At 42.9% G+C, this 20,596-nt stretch overlaps 1 protein-coding gene across 1 annotated transcript in view; it reads left to right on the forward strand.

The window, feature by feature from the left end:
* Positions 1-8,497: 8,497 nt before the first annotated feature.
* Positions 8,498-20,596, forward strand: part of MPP1 (MAGUK p55 scaffold protein 1) — a 31,674-nt gene continuing 19,575 nt past the window's right edge. The window contains exon 1 of the mRNA XM_039463938.2: positions 8,498-8,734. Within this exon, the coding sequence (XP_039319872.1) occupies positions 8,633-8,734 (102 nt within the window). The 5' untranslated portion in view covers positions 8,498-8,632. The remainder of the gene's footprint in view (positions 8,735-20,596) is intronic.

The raw sequence follows: 20,596 nt of genomic DNA on the forward strand, positions 1-20,596 counted from the left end.
ATGAATGCATATCTGATTGTTTCTTTTGCCCTATTGTCGCACTAAGCCAGACTAAGGCATAATTGACTATTCCTGTAAAGTGTGTATTCAGTGAAAGGCTAATCAGAAACTCAAAAGAATGCAACCATTTGTCTCTTCTCTACCTATGACCTGGAAGCTCCCTCCTCTATTTAGTTGTCCCAGAAACCAATGTTCATCTTACATGTATTGATTGTTGTCTCATGTCTCCCTAAAATGTCTAAAACCAAGCTGTGCCCTAACCACCTTTGGACATGTCATCAGGACCTTCTGAGACTGTGTCATGGGTGTGTCCCTAACCTTGGCAAAATAAGTTCTCTAAACTGACTGAGACCTATCTCAAATATTTAGGGTTTGCACCCCCTTTATCATTATATAAAGACATTCTTTATCTCTTGTGACAGATTTCAACTGAAAGTCATAAATACAGCCACCCCTGCTCTCTTTGGATTACCATTTGCATGGAATATGGTGAGAATAGATCTTAACTGTTCTTAACACAAAAATATAGTAACTATGTGAGGTGATGCATGTGTTAACTAACTTCATCATGATGATCATTTCACAATATACATACATATCAATCATCACAATGTATACTTTAAATATATAAAAGTTTGTCAATTACACCTCAATAAATTGGAGGGGAAAACCTCTTTTAAAAGACTAGGAGTGGTGAGTTGTTAGGTGGAGGACCTGACAGAAGCATAAGGTACTGCAGCCAGTTGAGAGCTACTGAGAGCATTGCTCAAACCAAAATATGATGGGCTGCATTACAGACCAACAGGGAGAAAGACTGGTGAACAAGAGATATCCCTGTGGACACTAGTGGGTGCCAGCTCACATTTGCAAGCTGATATGAGGGAACCAATTTCCCCATAGTATGTGAGCCACACACCCTTTGTCTCACACATCCAGATGTTAGAAAAAGACTATCATTCTTATCAGAGACTACCTGCAAAGACTGTTCATGAATTTACAGTAAACTTTAAATCAGATTGATATTTACTTACATTCTTTTTCACTAACTAACAGGTAGGAGCTTAGGAGGGAAGTCAATAAGTTATCATAAAACAGAAGAGTTGTACTTTCTGTGAACATCTGAGTTTTGGTGTTACAGGCATTTGAAACCCCGCTGCTCACACAGCAATTCGTTGAGTAACTTTACACATAGCTTTATCGCTTTTATACTCTTGTCCAAGTTGTTCCTTACTACAAATTACTGAATGTGGAATTGTTGGGTTATAGACTATGAGCATATTAAGGTTTTTATATTGTTCCACACAACGTTTGTACCAATTTACATTCCAGGCTCAGAGCCCTCCTTCCTCTGTCCCTAATATTATTTCCTTGGTTTTCTTTACATTTTTTGCTAATTATGTTTGGCAATATAATATTTAATTTTGCCTGTACTTTTAAAAGTTCTTGAAGTGTCCCTCCGCTTTGTGCCCCAGAATTCTAAAATTTATTTTTGAAATATCAATACAGGAAAGAATGCAGATCATAAGTATGTAGCTCAAAGAATTACCACAAAGATAATAAATTCCTCCTCCCCTCCCAGCCTACGTCACCAGCCCCTCCTAACCCCCAAAGCAACCCTTATCCTGTCAGCTAACACATAACCTTTCCCATTTTTATATTTTATAAAAACTAAGCTATACATATGTATTCTGTTATTTTCTTCCTTTACTTATGTAATGTTTTGAGATTCTTCCATATCAATGCTTGTAGTTACAGTTAGCCCATTTAGACTATCAACTGCAGAAGGATATTTGTATTGCTTCTGTGTTATTTTTCTATTCTAAGTAAAGTTGCCATATATATACTTGCACATGTCTCACAGTACACATGTACAGGTTTCCGTAGGAAATATACCCTGTGATTGAATACCTGGGTCAAAGGGTAAGCAAATGTTCCATTTTATGTATCCCAAATTGATGTTCCCAAAGCCACTGCATCAATTTACACTCCTACCAGCAGTATGTGAATGTTGCCATTATCGCATATCCTAGATAACATGCAATGTCATCAGGCTTTTAATTGTTTGTCAATCTGGTGAATGAGAAATTATGTCCCATTGTTTTCTTAATTTATATTTCCCTGATAACTGATGAGATTGAAGACTTTTTTTTTTCTTTCATTTTTTGTGTTTTTTTTTAAAGACAGGGTTTCAGCATGTTGGCCAGGCTGGTCTTAAACTCCTAACCTCAGGTGATCCACCCGCTTCGGCTTCCCAAAGTGCTGAGATTACAGGCATGAGCCACCATACCCAGCAGATTGAAGGCTTTTTTTATGTGTTTATAGATCACTTGTCTTTATCGTCTACAAAAATTCTGTTAATGGATTTTTGCCCATATTTCTTTTTTTTCTTTTTTCTTTTTTTTTTTTTTTTTGAGACGGAGTTTCGCTCTTGTTACCCAGGCTGGAGTGCAATGGCGCGATCTCAGCTCACCACAACCTCCGCCTCCTGGGTTCAGGCAATTCTCCTGCCTCAGCCTCCTGAGTAGCCGGGATTACAGGCATGCGCCACCATGCCTAGCTAATTTTTTGTATTTTTAGTAGAGACGGGGTTTCACCATGTTGACCAAGATGGTCTCGACCTCTTGACCTCGTGATCCACCCGCCTCGGCCTCCCAAAGTGCTGGGATTACAGGCTTGAGCCACCGCGCCCGGCCATTTTTGCCCATTTTTCTAATAAGTAGTTTAGCTTATTCTTCATTGATCAATAGGAACTCTTTACATACCTTATATACTAATGTTTTATAGTCTATCTGTATGGAAAATGCTTTCTTCCAGTTTGATGATTGTATTTTCACTCTCCATGTGATGATGTATTTTGTTGAATGAATGTACTTATTTTAATATAGTCAAAGTTGGCAATCATTTTCCTCTGTTAGTATTTTTAGCATCTGTTTGTTTAAGAAATCTTTTTGTACTCCAAAGTCCTAAAGGAATTATCCTATATTGTTTTCCAAAAGTTTTGGAAGACAAAATTTTTTTATTGCCTTTTATATTTAACTCCCCGCCCCGCCTTTTTTTTTTTTTTTTTTTTTTTTCAAGATGGAGTCTCGCTTTGTTGCCCAGGCTGGAGTGCAGTGGTGCATTCTCGGCTCACTGTAACTTCTGCCTCCCGGGTTTAAGCGATTTTCCTGCCTCAGCCTCCTCAGTAGCTGGGATTACAGGTGTGCACCACCAGGCCCAGCTAGTTTTTGTATTTTTAGCAGAGCGAGGTTTCACCACGTTGGTCAGGCTTGTCTCCAACTCCTGACCTTGTGATCCGCCCACCTCAGCCTCTCAAAGTGCTGCAATTACAGGGATGAGCCACCGCACCCAGCCAGATATATTTAACTCCTTCACCTACTTGGAATTGAGTTTTTGTATGGTGTGAGGTAGAGTACAATATCATTTCTTTATATGTATCGTGAAAAGTTATAACTTTCCACTCACGAACTTCGAACTGAACTGCTGTACCTAAAGGCAGTTCTAGGAACTGAGAAAAGCAGATAGTTGCAATAAATTCCAAGAAGCAATAAATTCCAAGGAGCAATAAATTCCAAGGAGCAAAACCAGATTTTAAACAACGACCACCTTGAACTGGAGCTGACTGACCATAAAAAGGCATGAGAATGTTGAAAAAAGACAAGCTGTGTGACCACCCAGCCTCTGAGGCACCATGTGAAAATTCAGCAAGAAGGCACCATCTATGAAGAAGAGACCCTCCGCAGACACAGAATCTGCTGGCATCTTAATCTTGCACTTCCAGCCTCCAGAACTGTGAGCAATAAATGTCTGTTGTTTATAAGGTATCCAGTTTGTGGTATTTTTTTATGGCAGCCCAAACAGACTAAGACCAATTAGATAGTACTGATGGTTGCACAACTCTGTGAATATACAAAAAAACACTGAATTGTTCACTCTACGAGTCTCATGCTCTGCTGACTGTGCCAGCTGCATCTGCTAATTGTTCACAGTAACTATATTCAATGAACACTTAAAAAAAAAAAAAGCTAGTAGTCTAATTCTTGACTACTGTAATAGAATTCTAAGTGCACGTCCTTGCCCCAGCCTCACGGTAGGCAGAGAATACTTTGACTGTGCACTTAGTCATGTGACTATATTCAAGATTGTGTTAATATATTTTAACAGCATTTTTAGTTGTTTTCAGCAACAGAGTCATGCAGATACCTGGTCTGCCATGGTGCCAGAAGTTGCCCTTTTTTTTTTTTTTTTGCATTACTTAAACCTGTATTTCAAACTACTAGAATGGTTGAATAACTTGCCATATCTTTTTCTTGTACTTTTATTTATATTCCTATTTCTCATTTTTTATATTGCTTGTTTATAAATCTATTCTGTTGGTACTTTATATTATTTACTTTAAAGAGTTCTTTTAAAAATATTTTTAGTTTTCTATTTCAACATTTTTGGGGCAGACGTGGTTTTTTAGGTTACATGGATAAGTTATTCAGTGGTGATTGCTGAGATTTTGGTGCACCCATCACCTCAGCAGTGTACACTGTACCCAATGTGTAGTCTTTTGTCCCTCAACCCCCTCCCACCCTTTCCCCAGAGTCCCCAAAGTCCATTGTATAATTCTTATGCCTTTTATCCTCATAGCTTAGCTCCCACTTATAAATGAGAACATACAATATTTGGTTTTCCATTTCTCAGTTACTTCACTAATGGTCTCCTAACTCCATCTGTGAGTTGCCATTATTTTGTTCCATTTTGCGGCTTACTAGTATTCCGTGGTGTCTATATACCACATTTTCTTTATCCACTTGTTGGTCGATGGACATTTAGGCTGGTTCCATATCTTTGCAATTGTGAATTGTGCTGCTATAAACATGTGTGTGTAAGTGTCTTTTTCATATAATGACTTCTTTTCTTCTGGGTAGATACCTAGTAGTGGGACCAAACGGTAGTCTGCTTCTAATTCTTTAAGGAATCTCAGTACTGTTTTCCACAGTGGTTGTACTAGTTTACATTCCCACCAGCAGTGTAAAAGTGTTCTCTTTTCACTACATTCACACCAACATCTATTCTTTTTTATTTTTTTATTATGGCCATTCTTGTAGCAGTAAGGTGGTATCTCATTGTGGTTTTAATTGCATTTTCATGATAATTAGTGACGTCAAACAGTTTTTCATATGTTTATTAGCTGTTTGTATATTTTCTTTTGAGAATTGTCTATTCATGACCTTTGGCCACTTTTTGATGGGATTATTTTTTCCTTGCCGATTTGTTTGAGTTCCTTGTAGATTCTGGATATTAGTCCTTTGTCATCAGATGTATAGTTTGAAAATATTTTCTCTCATTCTGTTGGTTGCCTGTTTACTCTGCTAATTGTTTCTTTTGCTGTGCAGAGGCTTTTCAGTTTAATCAGGTCCCATCTATTTATTTTTGTTTTTGTTGCATTTGCTTTTGGGTTCTTGGTCATGAACTCTTTGCCTAAGCCAATGTCTAGAAGAGTTTTACCAATGTCATCTCCTAGAACTTTTATGGTTTCAGGTGTTAGATTTGAATCTTGATTTCATTGTTGATCCAAAGATCATTCAAGAGCAGATTATTTAATGTCCATGTATTTGTATAGCAAAAGTCCTATTCTGAGGGTCTGATACCTGTTTTCTTAGCATATGTTCACTAAAAAACAAAGCCTGGAGCAAAACGTGGGTGCTAAAGCATGAAGGACACAATCCCATGGGTGTAAGAGTGAGGGAATAAATGAAGTGAGGCAGAGAAGGATGGAAATAATATACACTTTGGTGTGCTACTGCATTCACCACTGTTACTTCAGAAAACACAGCTTGTTTCACGGTCTTCCTGAATGCTTCCGGACAAGTTGTATAGAGTCACAGCATCTTGAAATGGTTGAGGAAAGGAACTGAACTTCCTACAGGTGTTTGTCTTATTTCTGTCAGTGGTCAAAGTTCACCCTATTGGGTGTTTGTTAGTTTCCTCACACCTTCGAGTTGTGTTACCTGGGTCCTGGTACTCAGTAGGAAGACCAGATCCCACACACCACAGTTCAGTCCTGAGTCCAAAAGAACCTCTATGGATCTGGTCAGAATGAGCACTGAGTGCAGTAGAGGCCATTTCAAAACCCGGTCCTCACTTTATAAATGTCAGGAGATGGCCGGGCGCGGTGGCTCAAGCCTGTAATCCCAGCACTTTGGGAGGCCGAGGCGGGTGGATCACGAGGTCAAGAGATCGAGACCATCCTGGTCAACATGGTGAAACCCCGTCTCTACTAAAAATACAAAACATTAGCTGGGCATGGTGGCGTGTGCCTGTAATCCCAGCTACTCGGGAGGCTGAGGCAGGAGAATTGCCTGAACCCAGGAGGCGGAGGTTGCGGTGAGCCGAGATCGCGCCATTGCACTCCAGCCTGGGTAAGGAGCGAAACTCCGCCTCAAAAAAAATAATAATAATAAATAAATAATAAAAATAAATTTTAAAAAAAATGTCAGGAGATGTGACAAAGGCAGTGGTAGTCAGGGATTTCCACTGATCGAGTGCCTGAGAGCCTGGGAAGTAGATAAGGCTGAGAAAATATGGAAGGGGCATAAATTGGGCCAACCAAGGCCATGCATACTACGGTTTTCGTACCTGGACAAACAAGGCAACTCTGGTCCCGAATATTTTGCAGATGCACAGAGAGAGACCTGGAAGGTTACAGACCAAACTAGGGATATTCTCCTCCTAGTTGTTCCCTGGCTCAGAGGGTAGATGTATGCTCAACTGTAAGAATAAGGGAATTCAAGAAATTGTATGGATTCACATCGTCTCCAACACTTGATAGTCTTAGACTTTAAATTTTTGACAATCGAATGGGTGTCGTTCTTACTCTTTATGGTGTCTTCATAAATTAAACTTGTTAAAGTCAGAGTTATCACTATTCCATTCTATAGTCAATGGTTTGTCTACATTGTTTAGAAATCTTTATCCCAAAGTGTAAAAGTTACTTGCCTTCAGCCGGGCGCGGTGGCTCAAGCCTGTAATCCCAGCACTTTGGGAGGCCGAGGCGGGTGGATCACGAGGTCAAGAGATCGAGACCATCCTGGTCAACATGGTGAAACCCCGTCTCTACTAAAAATACAAAAAAAAAAAAAAATTAGCTGGGCATGGTGGCGTGTGCCTGTAATCCCAGCTACTCAGGAGGCTGAGGCAGGAGAATTGCCTGAACCCAGGAGGCGGAGGTTGCGGTGAGCCAAGATCGCGCCATTGCACTCCAGCCTGGGCAACAAGAGAGAAACTCCGTCTCAAAAAAAAAAAAAAAAAAAAAAAAAAAAAAAAGTTACTTGCCTTTGTTTCCTGTCAAGAGCTTTAAGGGTATGTTTTTGACATTTAATTCCTTAATCTGCGTGGAATAGATTATTATTATTTTCCATATCACATGAAGTAGGGTTCCAATTTCACCTTTTCCAATATAAGTAAACATTTTGCAGCATCAGTTAGTAAAATGTCCCTGTTTACTTACCTAACATGCTACTTCTAGCATATACCACATTTCTATACTTGCGCGTTTCTGGGTTCTCTATTCTATGCCATTGCTTAATTAGTCTATCCGTGCACCAATATCACACTCTCTTTCTTAATTTCAACACTCCCCACCCGCCGTCTCTCTCTCTCTCTGTCATTCATTTAGGGTGATCTTGGGGAAGGGAACCGTCATTCACATGAGTTCAGCCTCTCAGTAGAGAAAACTGGGCCATGAAGCTGTAAACTGTTGCCCTTGGATTTTCTCCTCTTAGCTATGAGCTCCTCCTTCCCAGAAAGGTTTGGTAGTATTTTATGTAATACTGTGAGGGTACTAACTTGAGGTAGGAGACTAAGAGCCCTAGAAGCCCATTAAATGTTTGTTTTGTTCAGAAAGCCTTCCATCACTGTGACTGGTGTTTGAATGACTCCAAGGCGTTAGGATGCTAAGAAATCTTCCTCTGGGGTTCCCAAGGAATGTCTGCTCCCTTTGCTTTCACTGAGCCCAAAAAATTTTGTGGCATTTACAGCAGGATATCCGCCCTAAGTAAAAACAGTTTGGTTTTGAAGGCAATGAGATGTTTCATTGTAAATGACAGGGCGCAGCAGCATAGGAGCCTTAAAGGCATTTTCGCAACGTCCAGATGTCGAAGAGTGCACTGGTCATGCTGTGCCCGCATCAATTTATGGGAAGAGTTCACCAACCTCCTACATTCTTCAAGCTCCACTTCCCTTGTTGCTTCCCTGCAACCCCCACGAACCTGGCACCCAGGCGGCTCAGGCCCAACGGGGCGTGAGCAGTGTGCTCAACCAGCCCGAAGCTGGGGGCCCCCTCACCGTTCTTATCCTTCTGGGATTCAGGTCACGCAGCCACCTTGGCTACAGCTAGGACTTCTCAGGCCCTTTAAGGGCCGCTTCTCAGAGCGCAGGGCGCCGCGGAGTCCGGGGCGTGGGATCGTTCCAGGGGCGGAGCGTGGGCGGAGCTCCGTCCTCGCCCGCCGGGCGCACCTCCTGCGGGGCGGAGACTGGCCCAGCCGCACCGCGTCTCCCGCGGTCTCTGCAGTCCCGCAGGCTCCGGGCCCTCGCATTCCCAGCGTTGCCCGGTCTTGCGTTTCCGTGTCCCAGCTCCTGCGAGATGACGCTCAAGGCGAGCGAAGGCGAGAGTGGGAGCAGCATGCGCACGGCGCTCTCCGACCTCTACCTGGAGCACTTGCTGCAGAAGCGTAGTCGGCCAGAGGTGAGCGGGCCCCACGGGTCCCAAGGGTGCTGGGCCGGGGCTCGGCCGTTCATCTCGGGACTTTCCGTGTCCGAGACCCTGTCCCCGGGGGGGCTGTCCTTGCAGGTCCTGGCCACAGTCCGGAGGCTGCGATAGCCAGCGGGGGCGGGTGAGGGGGTGGAGGTAGAGAGACAGGGCCATCACGCTGCCAGGTTCCTGCCGGGCTCTGTGGATCCTTGCCCCCAGCAGCCCTTCTAGGTGGAAATCAGGAGAGGCAGCGGCCTGGACAGAGCTCTTATTAAGGTCAAGGAAAACTTCCTCGTGGACGGAAGTCAGAGTAACAGAAAGACTTTAAGGAACACACCAAGGAGGAGGTCTGCCTGGTTGTTGAAGTGCTGGTGTTTCGGTCAGCAGACAAGGTTGTAAAAGCCAACTTCTGGTTCTAAAGAGCTCAGTCATTGTTCCTCTTCATTTAGGCAAGTCCCCTTGGGCTATGGTGCAAATACGGTGGCCAGTGTATATTTGGTGGCCAGTGTGTATTTGCAGGTGCAACAAGGAATCTAGATTCCAGGGATGGATGGCCGGTGAATAGCTGTCCTCAAAGATGTCCTAAGGGGAGGTTGTGCTTATCTGTTACTGGGAAATCTCTCCAAAACTCGCTGGTTTACAACACTGAGCATTTTCTTATCTCTCATATTTGGTTTTCGTTGGGACCAACAAGGTGGTCAACACTCAGGGTCTGTCAGTCGCAGACGCGGCTCACTCAGTCATCTGGAGGTTGATACTGGCTCTCATTTGGAGCTAGGAGCCAGAAAACCAACCAGCAGCCTCTCCCTGTGGCTTGGCCTTTCTCACAGCATGGTGGCCAGCTCCCAAAGGGAAAATGTACAGAGAGAACCAGAGAGCCAGGCAGAGGCTCAGAAGTCTCATCATGAATCTCGTTCCTAGACTGCAAAGTCTTCTAGTGCAGGGCCGTTTCACACTCCCTTCTTTAACTGCCCAATGAGTGGGTCCTCAGAAATGTTTGCTAAATTAATAAATAATTGAAGAGATGGACATTAGGGATTTAGAGTAACCCTCTGATTTCACAGATGAGAAAACTGAAGATCTCTGCAACATAAAGCAAACAGTAAGCTGTCGACTCTTTGGGCTGAGTGGCATTAACTCAAGGAAACAAGTAATGGGCATGAGAACTGAGGCTAGATTTTGTGGCTGCAGAGTCAAAGGTCCGTGACTTTCTGCTGCGCCACGTTGCTTTTCCCTTTGTATTCCACTTGGAGTGAGGCATTCACACCTGCCTGTCATTTCAAAGTAGGATGGCAACATCCCAGGTTTAAATGAGTGCAGAAATCATACAGGCAGGAAAGATGGTATTGTTATACAGATGACAAGACAGAACTGGAGGTTCTGTTACCGGATTCCCCATAAACGTGGACTTGTGATTTTTTTTCTCTTCTCCACAAGCAGTACTTACTTGGCTGAGCCTCAACTATGTTTTAAAAGTCTCTTTATTTTTGGAAGTCTTATCGAGGTACGGTTAGCATACAATAGAATTCATGAAATTTAATTGTGCAGTTTGATGACATTTGACAAACGTACACAGTCTTGGAATGAACCACAATCATGACAAAGAATAAACATTTTCAAGGTTCCAGAAACTTCGCTCACGGCCCTTGGCAGTCAGTCATCTTCCTCCCCCTGGAACCTGGCAACCACTGATCTATCACTATACGTTTGCCTTTTCTGAAATTGTATATAAATAGAATCCTACAGTATGATGTATTTTGTGTCAAGTTACTTTCATTCAGCACAACCTGATTTTATGTAAACCCGTGTGCTCCCTTATGGAAATGCTTGAATGATGGCCTTTTAGAAAAGAGGCCCTGTCACCACTACTGTTAAGTTGTGTGCACACCCTCTGAGTAAACAGCGGGTTTTGTGGGGCTGGGAGTTTATACTATAATATTGGAGATAGTCTGCCAGTTAGCTAGTTTGTTTGGTTTTTACTACAGGATTTTAAGAAGGTCAATAAGAAAACTTGCCAAATCCCTGAATGAAATAGCATCCAGATATACCAAAGTGAGCATCTGAGGGAGAATCTTCACACGATGAAGTGTGGCCTGACTCCACAAACCTGCAGATTCTTATTTCTTAAGGTTCACCTTCCCTTTGGGGCTCTTACCAGTCTTTGCTGTAGCACCAAGCTCTGCCTTTTACTTGCTGTGTGCCTTTGGGCAAGCTGCCGAAGTTTTCTGTGCCTTAGGTTTCTCTCTACGAAACAGGCAAGTTTGAAATGTTGTGGTGACATTTACATAAGATAATGCTTGACAAGGACCTTGAGCCACACTGGGACATCCAGGGTAATGACCCAGCATCTCCCTAGGAGCTGCCTCCCTAGTAGTAGCAGTCAGAAAGTTTTCCTATAGTGGCAAGATTAGAAGCAAGAAAACCTGTGAGGAAGTTGTTGGCTTCAATGGAAATCATAAAATTATTTTGCTGAAAGTTCCATTTGAAGGTATCACTTTATGGAAAAAGGCTACCAATTCAAAACATAAAGTTTCACTTCCAATTATAATCCACATTTAATTCTGAAAAAGTATTGCCTAAGGATAATTTTACAATAGGTTTGAATGGAGCCTGTCTCCCATATTTAAGTATATCTCCTTCCTTGGAGAAACTGTTTTTTTTTTTTGTTTTTTTTTCTTTTCTTTTCAATGTTGTCTAGGCAGGTTAGTGGAGAAACTAAGTTTATAAGCTGTCTCTGCTCTTGTTCTTCACAGTAGTATCCATTAATGCACAGAAAAGTAGTTGTAAGCTGGGTGCAGTAGCTCATGCCAACACTTTGGGAGGCTGAGGTGGGCAGATCACAAGGTCAGTAGTTGGAGACCAGCCTGGTCAACATGGTGAAACCCCATCTGTACTAAAAATATAACAATTAGCTGGGCGTGGTGGTGACTGCTTGTAATCTCAGCTACTCGGGAGGCTGACGCAGGAGAATCGTTTGAACCCAGGAGGTAGAGGTTGCAGTGAGCCCAGATCACACCACTGCACTCCAGCCTGGGTGACAGAGCAAGATTCCATTTAAAAAAAAAAAACAAAACGCCAGGCGCGGTGGCTCAAGCCTGTAATCCCAGCACTTTGGGAGGCCGAGGTGGGTGGATCATGAGGTCAAGAGATCGAGACCATCCTGATCAACATGGTGAAACCTTGTCTCTACTAAAAATACAAAAATTATCTGGGCATGGTGGCGCACACCTGTAGTCCCAGCTACTTGGGAGGCTGAGGCAGGAGAATTGCTTGAACCCAGGAGACGGAGGTTGCGGTGAGCTGAGATCGCGCCATTGCATTCCAGCCTGGGTAACAAGAGCGAAACTCCGTCTCAAAAAACAAAAACAAAAACAAAAAAACATAGTTGTAAAATTCCTGATACTGCTTTTCTCTTCAGGCCTATTTGAAGTAACACTTTCCCCAGGACCTGAAGCAATAGGTTGAGAATCCCCAAAAATTCTCTTGGGCATATCCCACATCAAGAAAAAAAAAAAAAAAAAAACACCTAAGAGATAAGTTAGGCTCCAGGCAAGTTTCCATTAAGAAAACCTGTTTCTTGGCCCTTAGGCCATCACATGCAGCATTATTCCCTGCAACTGGTCATTGAGTATAGCGCAGTGTTGTCCATTGCTGGAACTAAGAGGCGAATAAGGGAGGACACAGACACAGAAACAAATACAGTAGGGTGGTGGTGATGTGGTAGAGGCAGGCGTGGAGTGCTGTGAAGCGGTGAGGGGCACCAAGCACGGTGGGGTCTTATATTTTGCTGTACCTAGGGTGTAACTGGCAAATGGCACTCTGAGCAGAGGGAGCAGCCTGTGCACAGACACCAAGGTGCATGTCGAGTGTGGCACCTTCTGTGACAGCAGAGGTCGAGTCTGTGGTGTGCATGATCAGTTCTGCTCTTGAATAGTTCTAGTTACGTCTGAGAAAGAACTTTTGCTCCAGACTCGGATCTTGCTGTTTCATTTGCAAAGGAAATGTTTCTGTTCAAGGCTTTTGACAGAACTGATACTAGAAAGTAAAGCATAATTTTCAAATTTAGACCTCTGCCCAATTTTCCCAGTGTGTGGTGCAGCTAGTCTGTCTCTCCTATCCTTCACTTCCAGGAACACATCATGACTTTTTTCTTTTCTTTCTATTTTTTCGGTGACAGAGTCTCACTCTGTCACCCAGGCTGGAGTGCAATGGCGTGGTCTCGGCTCACTGCAACCTTGGCCTCCCAGATTCAAGCAGTTCTCCTGCTTCAGTCTCCCAGATAGCTGAGATTACAGGCGCCCGCCACCACACCTGGCTAATTTTTGTATTTTTGGGAGAAACGTGCTTTTGTCATGTTGGCCAGGCTGGTCTCGAACTCCTGATCTCAGGTGGTCCACCTACCTTGGCCTCCCAAAGTGCTGTGATTGTAGGTGTGAGCCAGCACCCCTGCCTTTCATGACTTTTTTCAAGACTAGAAGGGCTTAGGATACCTTGCAGATAAGAATCTGCTTTTGGCCGGGCGCGGTGCTTACACCTGTAATCCCAGCACGTTGGGAGGCTGAGGCAGGTGGATCACGACATCAAGAGATCAAGACCATCCTGGCTAACATGGTGAAACCCTGTCTCTACTAAAAATACAAAAATTAGCTGGGTATGGTGGCGTGCGCCTGTAGTCCCAGCTACTCCGCAGGCTGAGGCAGGAGAATCGCTTGAGCCCAGGGGGCGGAGGTTGCAGTGAGCCGAGATCATGCCACTGTACTCCAGCCTGGCAACAGAGCAAGACTCTCTCTCTCAAAAAAAAGAATCTGCCTTTATTGTGGCTGAGTAAATTTGAGTTTCATCACGAACGTTCTCTTCTTTTCTAACTCATTTTTTCTTCCTAGACAGGACATTGAAGTATAATAGAATATCAGGAATAGATATTTCAGATTAAGATCAATTCCCTTAAATCAGAGTCTGCCAACCTGGGCACTGTTAACATTTTGCGTCTGATAATTCTCTTGTAAAAAGTAATAACTCCCTGCTAAGTTGTGACAATCAAAAATGTCTTGAGATAGTGTCAGGAAGGGAGACAAAACTAGCTGATGCCGAGATTTTTCTCCTGAGCAGTGAATCGCCTCTAACCTTTCAGTGTTGCTAAAAAAGAACTCTGGGTGTGGAGTGTAGAAAGGCAAGATTAAATAGTCAGATTTCCCAGATTGGCTGGGGTAGGGGAAGTGACGCCAGCGGTGGGGAAGAGGAACTTTTGTAACATAGAGTCTTGCTTTTCTTTTTTTTTCCTTTCATGTGAAGAAATATACATGAACAAAACACATAATAGGTTTTCCCTCAAAAGTTATCTTCCTTGCGAGGCCTTTTCCGCTTTATTTTCCTCTTTGGCACATGCCATCATCTCTGAATAGTCTGTGTAATCAATGGGTATTGAGTAGCTATATCTGCTCTTTGTTGGATGAATACCACCTCTCAGGTATTCTAGCTCCTAGGAGCTTGGATGGCCCGAGTTGTGAAATCAGTTAGCTCTCACCCTTCTGAATGCAAAGGAAAAGGTCTTCTGTGGTTTACACTGCAATTGGGAGGACAGAATAAATGAGTCGTTATTTAATATCGTGTTGGGGCAGTAAGTGCCTGAGCTAAGGGTAAGGTGAAGTGGCAGAAGGGAATAGAGATGGGAGGAAGCGTCCTGTCCTGTCGAGGTTGGGCAGGGCCTCCTTGGTACGATGATTTCGGAGCCCTGTAGTTATCATAGGCAGCCCCACCCCTGAACTGGCATCACTTCTCCTGTATTTTGTTGATGGAGTTAACTTGGATTCATATCTGTATGTCCTCAGATACTCCTTAGTACCCGTGCACTGTACATTATGAGGGACACAGCACCTGCATTCTCTCCTTGAACTCGCACCAACTCCAAAGTCCATGCTTATCGTTTAACTTCTGGAGTCTGAGACTAACTTGTTCTTTAAGCTTAGACAGGTTTCTGAGCCATTTCATGTCAAATATTAACCACAGAATGGGGATGAGCATTAGCATTTGATTTCACGAGTGTTGTTACTCACGCACAGCTCTGGCTGTAGTTACGGCAGTGTGGGGACTCAGCGTCAGGTGTCTGCAGCCCTGTGTCTCTTCTGTGTGGAACAGTGCTACTTGAGTTTCCTGTTGGTTTTTTTTTCCCCCAGTGGAACAAAAGCCTTTGCATGTATACTGAGGGCATTGGGTAGATAAAGCTCGTTGGAAAGGGATCTCTAGAGACTTGGCCTTTAGCTTGTTGTATGTGTTCTCAGATGGATTCAGTGCCTGAGAAGCAGAGCACCTGAGTTAATATATGATTTTAAGAAGGCACCGGCCAGAAAATCCTGGCTCTTAGGCCTTCCTCTCTCCTTAGTTCTTGTCATTTGTGGTTAAACAGTGCTAATCTCTTTCTAATACTTCAGAACACTCTTGGATCTCTGTTTCTCTTGTTTTTTTTTTTGTTGTTGTTTGTTTTTTGTTTTTTGTTTTTTGTTTTTTTTTTGGAATTCATAGGCACCTGGGGCCAGGGCTTGCTGGGCAGCTGTTTGGCATCCTCTCGCTTTCTTGGACTGGGCTTTCCAAGTCTCCACGTGGGAGCAGTTGGCAAAGAGCCTAACAGTAGGCTAAGCAAATGTTTGTTCTATCCCATATTCACTGTCACTTAATCTAATTGTTTGGATTAGAAAGCCAACTTCAGTTGCCCCTGCTCTATTCACCCCTGCTGCCGCCCACCCCCGCCGTCTGTTTTTCATCTCTTTTTAAATTCCAACTTCCTTTGAGCAACTGCCTCTGCCCTTTGAACCCTGCTGCAGATGTTTCCTCCGAAGGGGCTTTCAGAGCAGCAGGCATTGCCACTCCAGCACTTTGTCTGATTAAAGGCCAGAGGCTGCAGAACAAAGACCAGACATGGAGTCGTGGGTGGGTGTTTACTCCCTGGCTCCCCCTGAATCCCGGCAGTCATCCTTAACAGTGTCACTTCCACCCTGCCTTGTCACTGGTGGGGGGGCTGGCTCGCCATAGCTCTGTGACCTCCTGTATCCAATCATCTCTAGTGGATACAGGCGGTCACAGAGGGGATCATGTGGAGGTTGTGAGGTGACCTCTGAGAAATAGAATCTAATACCTTTGACCTTTATTGTTTGTTCAGCGGTACTTATGTATATGTCTGCATATCTTTTCTCCTATGATATGCCGGTAATTAGGAGACACGGGGGCTAGTTGAGAGAAGCTGGTGCTCCTTTTCTGAGAGTCTCATGAAGACAGGGTGGCTCAGGGACGAGTTCATGGTGAAGAAAATTGTGCTTTGCTTTTGGAAACCTTGCTGTTGCAAGTGTGTACTTTAGTTACCACGTTGGAAGTTTCCGTTTTTCTTAGTCATCATTTGCAACTTCTGCGTAAGCGTGATAGTGACTCTTAGTCATCGCAAAGAGGAATGTCTTCATGGATAAGCACATCTGAAAGACCAGCCTTTGGGATAGCAACTCTTGAACTTTTCTGACTGGAATGTGTTCTGTCTCCGTGAAGCTTTGCTGAGTCTTTAATTTAAAGGCTGACATGTTAAAAAGCAATTAGTGTAATAAAGCTGATTAAGAAGAATATGACATAAGGGTGCAAGTTTATTTTCCTCTTCTAGGTGCACTATGAACATATGGTGATATTGCACATAGATTTCTCACTCCTTTCAAAGATCATTTTGTATTCTAGGGACTAAGATTTTATAATCTATCATTCTTTAGAACATTACGCAGGGACCACCAAGCCTGGAAACACAGAGGAATCATCATAAATGGTTCATTGATTGTACATTACAGCATATGATAAATAATATGATCTGTATTTTCAGACTGTATGGTCTCCTGTATATTACTATAGTTACCGACACACACGAATGATAGTTGCTCATAAACTCATAGAAATCATTTCTGAGTTTGGCTTTTCAGCTTTCTCAGCCCTGCAATTAGTAGTAATAAGAGATTTTGTAAGTCATAGTCATGGCAAGTCCTTAGTTTTCTTTCATACCATACTTTGAGGCCAGAAATTTGAGATTTGAGATGTGAGCTCATTGCTTTTTCATTCAGTCAGTGGTCCTTGAATTCCTCATTCTCTACCTTCAGTCAGTAATATATGTACACGGTAAAAACCAACAGTACAGATGGTTAATTTGAGAAAAGGAATTCTGGTTTTCCTCCAGTTTTCTTGAATCTAATTAGAGAGCTATTTGATTTTATGCCTTTTAAATAGATCTGTAGCATAGTTTCAATGACGTGGTCCCAGATCCTCATGGGTGATGCATTGAGGAACTGTTTGGTCACCACGTATCATGGTCTCTTACTTTCCTATCCCAGAATATGAATGGGAATCTTATTGTCTAAAATCTGATCATATATACTGCATATTTCTCAAAGGTCTGTTGTCTGTAGCCATTTTCTGTACTAAGTTATGGCTCTTTTGTTACAGACAAGCACTGCTTGCCAGTCATTTTGCTAGTTATTTTGTGCAGTAAGTTAAACTCTTTCTACTAGGAGTTCAATAATAATACAATAGGAAAACCATGAAATTGACAGCAGCATGATATTTAACTGTTGTTCTATACTATTTGGTACATGTATAAATTCCTCTAGCTGGCCAGGCACGGTGGCTCACCCCTGTAATCCCAGCACTTTGGGAGGCCAAGGTGGGCATGAGGTTGGGAATTCGAGACCAGCCAGAGGCAAGAGAAACATGGAGAAACCCTATTTCTACTAAAAATATAAAATTAGCCAGAAGTGGTGGTGCATGCTTATGATCCCAGCTACTCATGAGGCTGAGGCAGGAGAATAGCTTGAACCTGGGAGGCGGAGGTGAGCTGAGATCATGCCATTGCACCCCAGCTTGGGCAACAAGAGCAAAACTCTGTCTCAAAAAAAAAAAAAAGAATTCCCCTAGCCACCACCACAGTGAAGATTCAGAACTGTTCCATCACCACAAAGCCCTCCCTCCTGCTGTCACTTTGTATAGTCACACTTGTCCTCCTCCCCATCCCATCTCCGCAACCCCTGGCAGCCACTACTCTGTTCCATGTCTCTATGATTTTGTCATTTCAAGAATGTTATATAAGTAGAATCATATAGTATGTGATGTTTTGAGATAGGTTAACTTTCTTTCTTTGAGATAGGTTAATGCCTTTGAGATGGATCCCAAGTTGTTTTAGTATGAATAGTGTTTTTTGTTTTCATTGCTGAGAAGTGTTCCATGGTATGGATATACTACAGTTTAACTGTTCACCTATATTTAGGTTCTTTATAGGTTTTGGCTGTTATGAATAAAGCTGTTATGAGCATTCATGTATAGGCTTTTGAGTGAACATAAATTTCTTTTTTTTTTTTTTTTTCTTTTTTTTTGGAGACGGAGTTTCGCTCTTGTTACCCAGGCTGGAGTGCAATGGTGCGATCTCAGCTCACCGCAACCTCCGCCTCCTGGGTTCAGGCAATTCTCCTGCCTCAGCCTCCTGAGTAGCTGGGATTACAGGCACGTGCCACCATGCCCAGCTAATTTTTAGTATTTTTAGTAGAGACGGGGTTTCACCATGTTGACCAGGATGGTCTCGATCTCTCGACCTCGTGATCCACCCGCCTCGGCCTCCCAAAGTGCTGGGATTACAGGCTTGAGCCACCGCGCCCAGCCTTTTTTTTTTTTTTTTTTTTTTTTTTGAGACTGAGTGTCGATCTGTGGCCCAGGCTGGAGTGCAATGGTGTGATCTCGGCTCACTGCAGCCTCCACCTACCGGGTTCAAGTGATTCTCCTGCCTCAGCCTCCGGAGTACTTAGGACTACAAATGCCCACCACTATGCCTGGCTAATTTTCGTGTTTTTAGTAGAGACGGGGTTTCACCATATTGGCCAAGCTTGTCTCGAACTCCTGACCTTGTGATCCTCCTGCCTCAGCCTCCCAAAGTGCTGGGATTATAGGCTTGAACCACTGCACCTGGCCTGAGTGAACATAAATTTACATTTCTATAGGTGAATACCCAGGAGTGCAATTCCTAGGTTGTATGGTAGTTGTGTGTTTGATTTTTTAATAAAGTATTCAACTCTTTTCTAAGGAAGCCATATCATTTACATTTCCACTAGCAATGTATGAGACACCCAATTTCCCCTCACTTCATCGGTTGTGAGTATTGTCACTATTTTTTATTTCAGCTATTCTGATAGATAGGTAGTGATATGTCATTGTCATTTTAATTTTCATTTCTCCCTGATGTCTAATAATGTTGAACATCTTTTTTTTTTTTTTTAACTGTACTTTAGGTTCTGAGATACATGTGCAGAAGAGGCAGGATTGTTGCATAGGTACATACATGGCAATGTGGTTTGCTGCCTCCATCCCCCTGCCACCTATATCTGCCATTTCTCCCCATGTTATCCCTCCCCACCTTCTCCACCCCGCACTGTCCCTCCCCACCCCCTACTGTTCCTCCCTAGTCCCCCCCAAATGACCTCAGTGTGTGATGCTCCCCTCCCTGTGTCCACACGTTCCAATTGTTCAACACCGACATATGAGTGATACCATGTGGTGTTTGAGTTTCTGTTCTTGTGCCAGTTTGCTGAGAATGATGGTTGAACATCTTTTTACATCCTCATTTGCCATCTTTATATATCCTCTTTGGTGAAATATCTGTTCATGTTTTTTGCCCATTTTCTAATTAAATTGTTTGTTTTTATGTTGAGTATTGAGCACTCTCTTTTTATATTTTACATACCAGTCTTTTATTGGATATGTGTTTGTAAATGTTTTCTCCCAGTCTGTAGCTTGTATTTTCATCATCTTCACATGGGTTTTCACAGAACAAGAGTTTTTCATTTTGATGAGGTTCAATTTACTAATTTTTCCTTTTATGGATCCTGCTTTTGGCGTCATGTATAAGAACTTTTTGCCTAGCTCTAGATCCTGACAAGTTTCTTCTGTTTTTTTCAAAAATGTTTTCTAGTTTTACACTTTACATGTAAGTCCATAACCATTTTAGAAGGTAAGTTTCAGGTTAGCATTTCCCTTTTTGCTGATGAGTTTCCAATTCTTGCAACCCCACTGAGTTGCTTTTGCATCTTTGTTAAAAATCAACTGGGGATATCTCTATGGCTCTGTTTCTGGGTTCTCTATCCTTTGCCATTGATTTGTGTGTCTATACCACATAGTCTTTACTGAAACTATACTACAGTAAGTTTTGAAACTGTACAGACTGAGTCTTCCTACGGTCGTCTTCTCCAAATTTATTTTAGTTTTTCATGGGCCCGTGCCTTTCCATCATGTATATGATTTTTTTTTTTTTTTTTTTTTGAGATGAAGTCTCGCTCTGTTGCCCAGGCTGGAGTGCAGTGGTGCGATCTCAGCTCACTGCAAGCTCTGCCCCGCAGCTTCAAGCCATTCTCCTGCCTCAGCCTCCCAAGTATCTGGGACTACAGGCACATGCCACCACGCCCAGCTAATTTTTTGTATTTTTAATAGAGATGGGGTTTCGCCGTGTTATGCAGCATGGTCTCGATCTTCTGACTTCGTGATCCGCCCACCTTGGCCTCCAAAAGTGCTGGGATTACAGGCGTGAGCCAACACGCCCAGCCTGTATATGATTTGTAAAAGGTCAGGTCATCTAGCGGTGCTTTTAGTGTAACCTACATGGACCAAGTGAGTGAAAGCACTTGTGTATAAGAAAGGTGGTGCCCCAGGGACAGGGTGATCAGTAGCCAATACTGTGAGAGCTGGGGCCACCTGGAGTCCCCTGATTTTTAGTAAACAAAACAGAGACATGTGGTCGAAATAAAATGGTTCGCAGCTTCTGCTTTGGTGGTTACCCTTGGAGCTTTTTCTTTTTCTTTT

This window comes from Saimiri boliviensis, chromosome X (genome assembly GCF_048565385.1).
Source record: "Saimiri boliviensis isolate mSaiBol1 chromosome X, mSaiBol1.pri, whole genome shotgun sequence".
Taxonomy (NCBI): domain Eukaryota; kingdom Metazoa; phylum Chordata; class Mammalia; order Primates; family Cebidae; genus Saimiri; species Saimiri boliviensis.